Genomic DNA, 12,714 nt, shown 5'->3' with positions numbered 1-12,714 from the left:
CTTCCTCCCTCTCTCTCTCTCCTGGTCTCTTGAGCTCCTCTTCTCCCTCTCTCTCTCTCTCTCTCTCTCCCTCTCTCTCCCCCTCCCTCCCTCCTTCTCTCTCTCTCTCCCTTCCTCCCTCCCTCCCTCCTTCTCTCTCTCTCTCTCTCTCTCTCTCTCTCCCTCCCTCCCTCCCTCCCTCTCTCTCTCTCTCTCTCTCCTGGTCTCTTGAGCTCCTCTTCTCTCCGGCCCCGTCCTTCTCTTCCTACCTGCTCAGCTGTCATTCTGGCCGTGGAGCAGGATGAGGCCGGAGGGAAGCCGCTGCCTCTCCCGGGAAGTTTGGGCTTTTGTGCCGAGATGCTTCCTTCGGCGTGGCTCAGAACACCACCTCCCAGATGCTGCCGGCAGCAGCAGCAGCAGCGACGGCGTTTGAGTGATGCTTCTCACTCCTGGCTCCGGGACTTTGGCTCGACTCCTCCTCCTCCTCTTCCTCCTCCTTGACCCCCCTCTTGGACTATGGACGATTTGAAAACCGCCCAGTGCCTCAGCCCCGATCAAGGTAAGGCACGGTCGCTCCCACCCACCCACCCACCTGCAGAAAGCCCCCCCCCTTCCACCTTTTCCTTAAGGGATGGAGCTGTCGCGATCACCCGTTGCTGGGAAAGAAGAAGCGAGTCGGGGTCCCAAGGAGACGCGTCTTTGTTATGCAAGGAGCTGGGAGAGGGCTTACGTGGGTGGGTTTCGGGATGGGGGGGCAGCTCTTTCCCCGGAGAAAAGTTGGGGTTTTTTTTAATTGTTTTGGGTGGTTGCTTGTTGTTTGCCATGGTATGGAAGCCCAACTCCTTTTCTCTCCCCCCCCCCCGCAGAAACTTCCCCGTGGAGGCAAAATCAGGTAACAAGGCAGAAGGTCCCTTTGTATAAGGACCCCCCCTTCCTTGTCATTGTAGCTCTGTCTGTTTTGTAAAAATGGGGATGGTGGGTCACCCTTGAGCTACAAGGAATGTGTCAAAAACCTGAAAGGCATCTATGGGAGGGGGAGAGAAAGAGAGCTTTCCTTCCTTCCTTCCCTCCTTCCTTCCCTCCTTCCTTCCCTCCTTCCTTCCTTCCATCCATCCATCCATCCTCCATCTCCTTCCTTCCTTCCTTCCTTCCTTCCTTCCTCCCCTCTATCCTCCATCTCTTTTCTTCCTTCCTTCTTTCCTTGCTTCCTTCCTTCCTTCCTCCCTCTCCTCCATCCTCCATCTCTTTCCTTCCTTCCTTCCTTCCTTTTTCCCTCCCTCCCTCCTTCCCTTTTTTCATCCCTCCCTCCCTATTTTTCCTTCCTTCCTTCCTCCCTCCCTCCCTGGCAGTCAACAGTTGAGGATGCCACGTGACTAGAAATTTACCTGATCTTGTTTTGAGTCACTCTCCCCCCCACCCCATGCTTTGGTCTGTGTGCTAAACAACTTTAACTTAGGTGAGCGATCACCTGTTCTAGAGACCCCTTTGAGAAGGGCGAGCATCTGTAAAGAAGCGTGAACCGCAGGCCCGTTATCCGATGCTTTGGCCCCCGTTGGGGAGCCCTGGCCTTTGAAGCGCTGGCCTCCCAGCAGCAGACAGATATAAATAAGAACAAGGGCTGTGTTCTCTTCCCTTTCCCCCCATGGGGTATTATGCAAGCTTTACAGCAAGAGGTGCGACTTGAAAGCCCATTTCTATGACAGTTGTTTCCCCCCCTCCCTCCTTCCTAAGTTGGCATTTTTATTCTGTGTCATTTTCCACCTTTCCAACAGAACGGGTGCATTTTCTGTCAAACGTAGCTGTCTATGTATCTACCTGTAATTCTGGACTAACCATGCAGAATCTTTGGGGGCCTTTTCTGTGCTTGGGAAATTTGAAGTAAATATCTTATTATTTGTAAACCACCCAGAGTCATGCATTGGATGGATGGATGGATGGATGGATGGAGATAGATAAGTACATAGACGGATGGATGGATAGAGATAGGTAGATAGAGAGATGGATGGATGGATGGATGGATGGATGGATAGAGATAGGTCGGTAGGTAGATAGACGGATGGAAGGTAATAGATAAGTATTATCTATTGGAATAGATGGAAGGATGGATGGATGGATAGAGATAGGAAGATAGAGAGATGGATGGAAGGATGGATAGAGAGAGAGGGATGGATAGGCAGATGGGCGGACAGACAGACAGACAGACAGACAGACAAAAGTATAGAATATCTGGCTTTTTGCCCTGTTTTTCTGAGTCCACACAGTGTATCGACAAGTCCACACAGTGTATTTGCCTGATTTTCTACGTCATAGAAATTTTGGGGTGAGTTGCGCTGGGATTCAACCCAGCTTTGCCAGCCAGCTTGATTGGTAGTGCGTCAAATCTGTCGGGCAGTTGCTGGTGGCAGATCCTCAGGCTGTGCTTGCTTAACCCACAAACTCTGCAGCCCCTTTTAAAGTTTGTTTAAGGGGGTTAAGTGGGGTTAACCATTCCATTCTTGCTGCTCCTTGCAGTAACACATAGGTTTGTGTGCATGTGTGTGTGTGTGTGTGTGTGAGAGAGAGAGAGAGCAAGTTATAAAGTCTTAATTGTCAAAATATTACAGTTAAAATTTCTCAGATTAAGAACGGTAACAAAATAAGTCATATGGAGTATCAAACGATTGTTTAGTAAACAGTAAGCTTAACAGTCTTTGGGTGCACCCCGTGAAGGTTGAGGAGCTCTTGAGCTCCTATTTACCAACCAACTTCACACAGCTGACAAAGCGGTTTTGAATCGGAAGCCGTCGCAGTGATTTAAAAGAGAGAAGAAGGAAAAAAAAACACCCCAAAACTCGTGCCTCTGATGCTCCCTTAAATTAATTTCGGAATTGACCTCTGTTTGGATTGTGTTCTTTCTGCAACTTGCAGTTCAGTAAGAATTCTGAATTATTTATAATAAAGGCGCTATAAATAGAAGCAAGCGGTGACGATAATAATTACGAGCTGCCCATTAGAAGCTGTTGAACCCATTAAGCCCTTGCAAATAACCACCTAACGGGCATTCTTTAAATTGTTAGGGCAGGATTGTAGCCGAGTTGGCCTTGGACTTGGGTTGCCAAAGATTAGCGGTTCAATCGTCATCCCGTCTAAATAGAACTGGGAAAAAGGTCTATCCAGAGCCCTGGATGTCCTCTTTCTCTATGCCACACCTGAGATGACTATTACACACACACACACACACACACACACACACACACACACACACACACAGCCCAGTTAGACTCAAGAATTTTAAAAACACCAGCCTGCCTCGCAAAATTATTTTGTGCAGCCAAGGTTTTGAGACCAGCTTATAGATGAGATTTAAAGCTGGCTATGGGACAAACAGTAGAATGGGGGGGGGGTTGATCTAGAAGACCTCACAGGTCCCTTCCAGTCCTATGCTCTTAAAGAAAAGACACAGTGATAGAGAAGGAAAGAAGTAGAGAATGGCGTCTGTGTATTTATATTATTTTAATTGCTGATTGTGTACCTCCCCCCCTTTATTTAACCAAACACAGTGACAGAATGTTATTGGAAGGGACCTTGGAGGTCTTCTAGTCCAACCCCTGCTCAGGCAGGAAGCCCCATACCATGTCAGACAAATGGTTGTCCAATCTCTTCTTAAAAACCTCCAGTGATGGCACACCCACAACTTCTGGAGGCAGGCTGTTCCAATGATTAATTGTTCTCACTTTCAGGAAGTGTCTCCTTATTTCTAGGTTGCTTCTCTCCTTGATTCTCTCTTTCCATCCATTGCTTCTTGTTCTGCCTTTCGGGGGCTTTGGAGAATAGGTGGACCCTCCCCTCTTCTTTGGGGCAGCCTCTTATATATTCCAAGGCTGCTATCACATCATTAGTAATAGTAATAGTAGTAAAGTTGGAAAGGACCTTGGAGGTCATCTAGTCCAACCCCCTGCTCAGGCAGGAAACCCTACACCATTTCGGACAAATGGCTGTCCAGTCTCTTCTTAAAAACTTCCAGTGTTGGAGCATTTACTGCTTCTGGAGGCAGGCTGTTCCACTGATTAATTGTTCTTACTGTCAGGAAGTTTCTCCTTAGTTCTAGGTTGCTTCTCTCCTTGATTAGTTTCCACCCGTTGCTTCTTGTCCTGCCTTCAGGTGCTTTGGAAAATAGCTTGATTCCCTCTTCTTTATGGCAGCCCCTGAGATATTGGAATACTGCTATCTTGTCCCCCCTCGTCCTTCTCTTCGTTAAACTAGACATACCCAATTCCAGCAGCCTTTCCTTATATGTTTTAGCCTCCAGCCCCCTGATCCTCTTTGTTGCTCTTCTCTGCACGCTTTCCAGATTCTCAGCATCTTTTTTTATATCGTGGCCATCAAAACTGGGCGCAGTATTCCAGTTGTGGCCTTACCAGGGCATTATAAAGTGGCATTAACTCTTCCTGTTCTTCCGTAGAAGAAGCTGGGTCAGAAAAATCAGGTGGGCAACAGGTTCCGAGTTCAAAAACTTAGCTTTCCGGGAACCTCTGGCTTTCCAGATGTGGCTGAAGCACAGCTCCCACAATCCCTTGGTTTTGTTAATGCTGGCCTGGGGCGGGCAGGCAGGGAAAGTAGAGAACTGGGAGGGAAGACTGCATTCCACCGGCCTCTTCAGTCGCTCTTTTCGCTGAACAGTAATTAGAATTGGCAGCAAATTAAAGAATTCCGGGGTTTTGTCCTTTCTGGGGGAATTTCAGCAGAAAATTGGCCGAGAGCCCTGCTTTGACAGGTATTCCCCCCCCCCCCCAGTCTCCTTCGTCTGAGCAAGCGATTGGCTGGAGATCCAGCAGGTTGCTTTGATGGGGTTTTTTTAATTAATTAATTTATTTTTTAGAAATGTCAGCCAGCTCTGGCAGGATGGCTTCAAAGTCCCGGGGTTCGAAGTTAGAAGGAAATCCTTGAGAGGGCAGAATTAATTGAAAGACAAGATTGCGGGGGGCTGCCCCCAGGCCAGGGTTAAAACTTGTGGGGTGGAAATTACACAAAGGCCCATGTTGGCTAGGCGTGAATGGAATGGAAGGGAATGGAATAATGGAATGGGAATAGAGTAGAGTAGAGTAGAATAGAGTAGAATAGAATAGAATAGAATAGAATAGAATAGAATAGAATAGAATAGAATAGAATGGGAATAGAATAGAATAGAATAGAATAGAATAGAATAGAATAGAATAGAATAGAATAGAATAGAATAGAATAGAATAGAATAGAATAATTTGATCCCAGAACTCTAACCAGTTTGCCATAGAAAAAAATGCAGCACTGGCCCAAAACAATTAAAAATAAAATTAGACATTTAAATGCAACTTGAAATGAAGGACAGCTCAAGCAATAATGAATGGGGTTGTTTTTCCCCTGTTTAATTAGCAGACCTTTAGCCCTTCGTGAGGAGAAGGGGTGGGTGGGAAGGAGTAAGTAGAACATTTAGAGTGAGACGCTTTGCTGGGGGACCTTTGTCTAGCCTTGAATGGCGTAAATTGGGCTTCCTGAACCGGACAAGCGCTCGGTGTAAATCAAGAGAGCCCTCATTACCTCTAGGAAAGGCTGGGAACGCTCTTTGTAAAAGCAGCAAGTGCTCCACTCTCCTTGGCAAAGTGGGAACTCTCCCTTCAAAGTCCTCACTTCGTTAATTGGATGGACGCAACGGAGCGGCTCTTTGCCTTTCAAAGGCCTGGAGCCGAGTCCCCTCGGATTTCAGACCCTGTTAGAACCCGTCGCCCCCTTCTTCAGCTTTTCCGAGTCCCATCAGCGAGCAGAAATCGTCTCGCGGCTGGAAGCTCCTCTGAGTCTTCCTTGCAACCGGTGTGGAAAGTCTGGACAGTTCGTCCAACTCTTTGGAGCGTTCCCACGGAGCGGTGGGCTGGTTTCGAAGATTGTTTTGCACCGACGGAGGTGAATTAATCCATTAGCCAGTGGAACGTCTTGCCACCAGAACTTGTGGGTGCTTCATTGCTGGACAACCATTTGTCTGAAAGGGCCTAGGCCAGGGGTAGGCAACCTTGGCTCTTTTATGACTCGTGGACTTCAACTCCCAGAATTCCTGAGCCAGCCAAGCTGGTAGGTAGATGGGTAGACGAAGATAGATAGATAGATAGATAGATAGATAGATAGATAGATAGATAGATAGATAGATAGATGGATGGATGGATGGATGGATGGATGGATGGATGGATGGATGGATGGATGGATGGACGGACGGACGGACGGACTGACTGACTGACTGACTGACTGACTGATATACTTCATTGAGTACATCATACACACACACACAAACACACACACAGAGAGGGATGTAGCATGATGCCTGAAGGCTGACTAACTGATTGATATACTTCATTGGGTACATCATACACACACACACACACACAAACACACACACAGAGAGGGATGTAGCATGATGCCTGATTTGGTTCCTACCAATCGTGTGCAGGGGATGCGTGACCCCCTTTGGTAGCTGGCAGCACTTAAATAATTAAAAATAATGCTAAAACCAAGGAGACTTGCTTTAAACTTATTCCTTTCTAGCCTGCCCTCTTTTTTAAAAAATAAAAAATTGGGAATGAGGGCGCTAACCTGCCCTCACAGCTGCGATGACACTCTGGATTTTGTTATTTTATGATTTTTGCCGGAAGCTTTTACTTCAGAAAAAAAGAGAGGACTTGGGGTTGTCCTGCTTTGAACTTGCTCCCATTTCTCGTTCTCCCTTGTGAACCAGCCTGTCCAAAACCGGACAGACTACTTCCCATTTTCTTGACGTTGGCTTGGCTTTTTTTGCCCAGTCGTGCAACCTCAGTGGACCAGGAGTATAAAAATGATCTGTATCTTTGCTACGTGTGAGCTTTGCATCCCCTGGGCCTACCTGTCCCTTTTATTTAAATCTCGCTCTGTGGAGCGTTCCTCTTTCTCTCTCTCTCTCTCTCCTTCCAGCTATCTTCTGGATTTCCGAGCTGTCGCCAACTCAAGCCACCCTCCACCTGGAGCCTCAAAAAAATTAAAATGAATCTTTTCGTCCTCGCTCTCCCGCTTCTTTTGAGCCAATGGCCAGATGAGTGATTTCCCCAGTCCTAAATCTGTCACTTGTTCCTAATGTCTGGAATCGTGAAACCTGCCACTTAATCCCCAGGTGCCTGCTCAGATGAATCTCTTGATTGATGGGACTTTAATCTACCTGTCTTGACCCCCCCCCCCCGGGTCCAAGCTTCTCTCGCAAGTACACGCCGTCTCGAAAGGCTGGATTCTCATTATGGGGGAAAAAAAGAGAGAAATAAGGGTAGGGTTTTTGCTTTTTGTTTTAAGGTATGATGGTTCTTCCGTGGGAGCTCCAAGCGAAGAGACTTCCAGATTAGATCGGAATAGCGGCAGCTCAGATTTAAAAGAAGGTGGAAGAGCCAAGAAAGAAGAATATTTGGATCCCAGGGTGGAAAGGAGGGATCCTTGGATCCCATGAGCTTCACCTGCGAAGTGACAACTCGCTTCCCCCAGAAGTGTCAAACCGAAGTTGTGGTTCCTCTTCGCCTTTTATTCTGCCCACGTGGGAAAGTTGCATTGCGATGCGTTGCACGTCACTTATCTCTCTCGCGCTTGATGCCTCTGCGAATGACACCCAACGAGAAACATCTCTTTCCCTTACAGCAGTGGTTCTCAATCTGTGGGTCGGGACCCCATTTGGGGTCGAACGACCATTTCACGGGGGTCGCCAAACAACGCAGTCCGCCATTTTTTCCCCCCTTTTCCTTAGCTGTGCTCCTCCCTTTTATTCTATTGGCTTTGGAAAGCCAATAGAAGAGATTCTCTTGAATAGAGTCTAATTCTATTGGCTTTCAAGAGCCAATAGGAATTGTCCAGGCTGTCTCTGCCCTGCTGAGCCCGCCAAAAGTCCCATTCTGCAAACGGTGCTGCACCCGTTGAGTAGTCCTCGACTTACGACCGGTTGAGTAGTCCTCGACTTACGACCGGTTGGGGGTCACGGCATTAAAAAGGTTGAGAACCACTGCCTTAGAGGGATGTGAAAATGCTCCTAAGGAAATCTCCCTGGAATGCTTTTATTTCTTCTGGATGGGCGTTTGGAGAAGCGCAGGAGCAGAACTGGGATGGGAAGAACGGCTCGCTTGGCGTCTCTCTCTCTTTTTTTTTTTTTTAAAACAGGTAGATGGTGGTTTGGCTTCTTTTTTTCAGCGGGAACTGAGTTTAAACAGTGGTTGGTAACCAAAGGTGCTTTTTCAAGAGTTCAAGAGTGGAGGGACGCAGGGCAGAAAACATCCTGCAGAAAGCACAGCTCCACAGCACGGTCCTTTCAGCGGTGCCAAGAAGACTCCACACCCATTTGCACCACTCAGCTGACCCCCAAGGGGAGAGACGAGACTCCAAGTGGTCTCAACGACTCTCTCAAAGGATGCAAATGACCAGCTTTTTCTGCAAGGAGTATAAATCCTTCCCTTCCTCACCATAGACTTTGGTCGGTCGGTGCCATCTTGTGTGCTTCTTCCGATTTCTCCTTTGGATAGCTTGAGGACAAAGCCAGATAATTACACGGAGGCTTAATTGGAAATCCTTATCAAATGTTTACCTTTGGAAGACGAGCACAAACTGGTTTCCTGAACTGCAGAAAGCCCGCTGGAAAACCCAACCTGACTCTTTATTTTGATTTTTTCTTTCTTTCTTTCTGTGATCTAACAACTGTAACTCTATCGGTCTTCTCTCGCCCCGTCCCTCTTCTGTTATCTGACCTACTTGGCTAGGACAGGGCAATTCTCTCTAAACAGGAGCAATTAAGTAAGATGCCCCGAAGACTTACCTAACAGGAGAGAACTTTGCTAAAGCAAGTTAATAGCTGGGGGGTCATTGTTTTCATAAAGCCGAAATGTTCCTTATCCAGTCTGCGCCGGAATTCCTTCCACAAAGAGCGAAGCACGAAAGAGCTGGGTCTTTGCACCAATTGACGATGTCCCCCCAAGTCCTTGTCAAGTCTTTGCAAGCACCTAGATGGATTTTTCTCCCTGATGATCTACCCCAAACCTGACCTTTCAGATCTTCGAACAATGCCCTCCTCAGCACTGTAATGGAGTCCCTTTACCTTGCTATTGTTTGTCTTCTTCTTTTCCTTCCTTCTGTCCTTCTAGCATCAGAGCTTTCTCCTCTATCCGCGGAAGGATTTCTTATTCGCTAGCATTTGAGGATGTTAACCTAGTTTGGGTAATGAAACGTCTGCAAGAAAACAAGCAAGCTCAGAGAGCACCAAGGACCCCACATGTCATATTCTGTTCTATGATGGATCTTTCCCCCCCCCCCCCAAAAAAATGCCTAAAAGTCATTCACTAGTGAGCAAGTGTGGCCATCGTTCTCATCCTTCTACCTTTTAATAATAATAATAAAAATGATAAAAATGATAAAATAATGATAAAGTTAGAAGGGACCTTGGAGGTCATCTAGTCCAACCCCCTGCTCAGGCAGGAAACCCTATACCATTTCAGACAAGTGGCCGTCCAGTCTCTTTTTAAAAACTTCCAGTGTTGGAGCATTCACCGCTTCTGGAGGCAGGCGGTTCCACTGGTTAATTTTTCCGACTGTCGGGAAGTTTCTCCTTAGTTCCAGGTTGCTTCTCTCCTTGGTGAGTTTCCATCCATCGCTTCTTGTCCTGCCTTCAGGCGCTTTGGAGAATAGCTTGACTCCCTCTTCTTTGGGGCAGCCCCTGAGATACTGGAAGACTGCTATCATGTCCCCCCTCATCCTTTTGAAGCAGATATTCCTAACTTTGAATCCATCGCTCACTTTTGTTTTAACGTCTGCAGAAATAAACCCCCCAAAAAGTTTTTTTTTAAAGAAAAACAGGACCGTTTCTTTTGCATCCCAATTCCTCTGTGTTGTTGCACAGAATGCCTTCATACACACACACCCCCCATCCTAAATTTGTCCTATCCACCGATGAACTATTTGCATATGATTGCAGAAAGTGTGTTTTTCCGGGAAACCGGGAAAGCTGTTTCATTAACACCTCCCTCATTCTTTCAACAGCATGAGCGACTCTCGTCCCCAGAACTCGCTCCGTACTTCGGCACGCAGCGCAAGGACGTTTAGAACCCTGTTGGGAAATTTATTAAATTTGGACAGAATTTTGTTTCTCCTGCTCAGAATTGGGCGAGCAAGAACTTCCTTCTTCGCCTCTTGTTTTTAAAGAAAATTTGGGTCAGAATCCACAGCGCTGTTGTCTTTTTTTTAAGCGGGACAGAGATTTGTCCGACAGAGGCAGCCCACTCAGGGAAAACAACAAAATAAGATAAAATAAAAACGGTCTGAGTTTCCTACAGCGGCAGGGCCTCTAATGCACACACGAGCACAAACACACACACAGACACACAACCTTTAAATCTCTCCACCGGATAAAACAGAAGCAAGCGATGGCTTGGGGATTAACCAGATTTAAGCTGCAGGCGAACAGGAATTGCTGGCGGTGAGCTTGGGATAGCTTTTTTTTCCCTCTCCTCCCATCCTCCTCTGGACTGGACGAATTTTCCGGGTAAGCACTTCTACAACAGCCCCTTTTGGAAAAGGAAAGGCAGGAAGAAGGCTTGGCTTGGTTCTGAACACGTGAATTGGGCTCTCTAGCCTCTCCAGGACACGCAGAAAAACAAGATCTGGATCAAAGGCGGGATTAAGCAGGAACCCAGATGCATCCCAAGCGGTGCCCATCACCGTCTGTGGCCACCGCCGTGCCAAGGCCGGAGGGCTTCCTTCTGCACTGCCCATCCCAACTTCTCCGCAAACTGGCATCGGAAGCTCATCAGGGTTTCAAGTCAGATGTGGCGGGGATGGGCGCTCCCCAGCACTAGCCAGCGCTGTCGAGGACAGACAGCTGTCACTCACAAAGAACACATCTAATAACCCTCCAGATAAGGCAGGAGAAGAAATGGGAGGACGAGAGCCATGGAGCTGCCCTTTCTCACCTTTCTCCAACTGTGGCTAGTTCCTGGGGAGAATGGAGGATGAGACACTGCAAGCAAGAAAAAAGAAAAGAAGATATATGTAGATATATATTTAATTTTGTGGCTGGTTGCTTTTTTAATTCCTCAAAGCCGTAGGCTGGGGACTAATCCAGGTTTGCCTCGTCGCCTCCAAGACGGACAGGAATGAACTCCCGAGCAAACTTGGCTGGAATGGCGTCCGGTTCTTCTTTTTTGTTCAAAAAAGGAAAAAAGGACAATTAGAGGTTGAGTCGGAGAAGGCTCAGTTCTGTTTTGCTCCTGAAGATCCGTGGGACTTGTGGAGCTTTGGACCCAAGGCAGGAGTCTTCTGGCATGGATCAATCCTTGCCTTCTCTGCTCCAAAGCAAACTTTTGGTTGCCCGCCTGGTGGAAGAGTTTTTCTGGGTTGGGGGCAGCGTTGTGGCGGCGCCCAAATGGAAGATGTTTGGAATTGGTAAGAGCAGCGATGGGACCCCAGAGTCCCTTTCCTCCAGAACAAGGGGGTCTCCAAGCTTGGCAACTTTACAACCTGTGGACTTCAACTCCCAGAATTCCTCAGCCAGCATGGCTGGCTGAGGAATTCTGGGAGTTGACGTCCACAAGGCATAAAATGACCAAGGTTGGAGACCCCTGCAATCAGGTCTTCTAAGATAAGATATCATGACAGGTTTGTCTATTGACATTCGCAGAGAGGCTGTGCCAGGCTTGGCCAGCTCATCAAACGTTGCCCGATCGCCGGTGGAACTCCCTGCCACAAGAAGGAGTAACCACGGCCAGTTAGGATGGCTTTAAAAGGGGGATAAAATATACGGAGGTGGAGGTTCTCACTAGCCTACTGATTGTCCGTACAGTACATATCTTGTAGAATTTTGGCTAGTTGTGTATCTTAATATCGCAGTTAAGAGTCTGTGCGTCTGAACACACAAATATATCAGGCGTTGGTGTGTCCGTTAGCAAGAAGGGAGTCCCCCGAACTGTTTTTAATACAGCTTTACTGATAATTTAGCTATAATTTATTTGAACGCGGCCAGACACAGACACTCTGTCCATTTGATTCCTATATTGGTTTTGTGGGGTATTTTGGGAAAGATTTGGCCCCTAAATACCTATTCCGTTTTTCGTTCCCAAAGTAAAAAAATTCCCACCTTTTTTTAAAGGATTTCATTTCATCTGTAACTTGATTAAGGAGGGGAAAAAAAGCAGTTGATTTTCTTTGCAAAGTTCCGTTTTGACGTTCCGAGCCCTATCAAGTTGTTTTAAAAAATGGCTGGTAAAAATGTAAATTTAAACGTTGGCCCTGAATCTCTGCAAATCCTTCCTTGTGGCTTCTTCGTTTTAATTGACTGGTTAAAATGTTATTCTCATTAGAGACAGCTTTTTTTTTTTTTTCCCCTAGCTGAGGTTTTGACTTTTCTGTGGCACTTGCTTAGCATTTTAAAAATAATGGCTTTTTTTTTTAATTAGGGTTATGCTCATATTTTAAATGTTACGGTTTATTTTAAATGTCGTGGCCGCTATAAACCGGTCTTTCTGCCTTGTTCCTTCAATGCAGAGGTGGACGCTTGCGCAATAAGTGGGTCACCTTGTGACTTTGAAGGTTTTACTTGCGTTACATAATCCTCTGATTCTCCAATTAGGACATCATCATCCGAGTTGGAAGGGACCCTGGAGGTCTTCTAGTCCAGCCCCCTGCTCTAGCAGGAGACCCTATTCCATTTCATGCAGTTAGGGGTGCAGTACTGCAGGCCACTTTAGC

At 46.9% G+C, this 12,714-nt stretch overlaps 1 protein-coding gene across 10 annotated transcripts in view; it reads left to right on the top strand.

Annotated features, from left to right (window-relative positions):
• The window catches only part of PLCH2 (phospholipase C eta 2), a 108,355-nt gene that overhangs the window by 57,470 nt on the left and 38,171 nt on the right, over positions 1 to 12,714 (top strand). The window contains exon 1 of one of the 10 annotated variants that reach the window (XM_039367805.1): positions 305 to 538. The exons of 6 other annotated variants lie outside the window; for them this stretch is intronic. In XM_039367805.1, coding sequence (XP_039223739.1) covers positions 496 to 538 — 43 coding nt within the window. In that variant the 5' untranslated portion in view covers positions 305 to 495. Of the gene's footprint in view, positions 1 to 304; positions 539 to 9,644; positions 11,413 to 12,714 lie in introns of those variants that run through there. 3 more of the 10 variants (XR_005559704.1, XM_039367810.1, XM_039367804.1) reach the window with 3 other exon arrangements.

Source organism: Crotalus tigris, unplaced genomic scaffold (genome assembly GCF_016545835.1).
Source record: "Crotalus tigris isolate CLP2741 ecotype Arizona unplaced genomic scaffold, ASM1654583v1 scf7180000020588.15403103151:6194809, whole genome shotgun sequence".
Lineage (NCBI taxonomy): Eukaryota > Metazoa > Chordata > Lepidosauria > Squamata > Viperidae > Crotalus > Crotalus tigris.
Note: the sequence above shows the minus strand (reverse complement) of the source record. Positions and strands in the feature narration are given on the sequence as shown.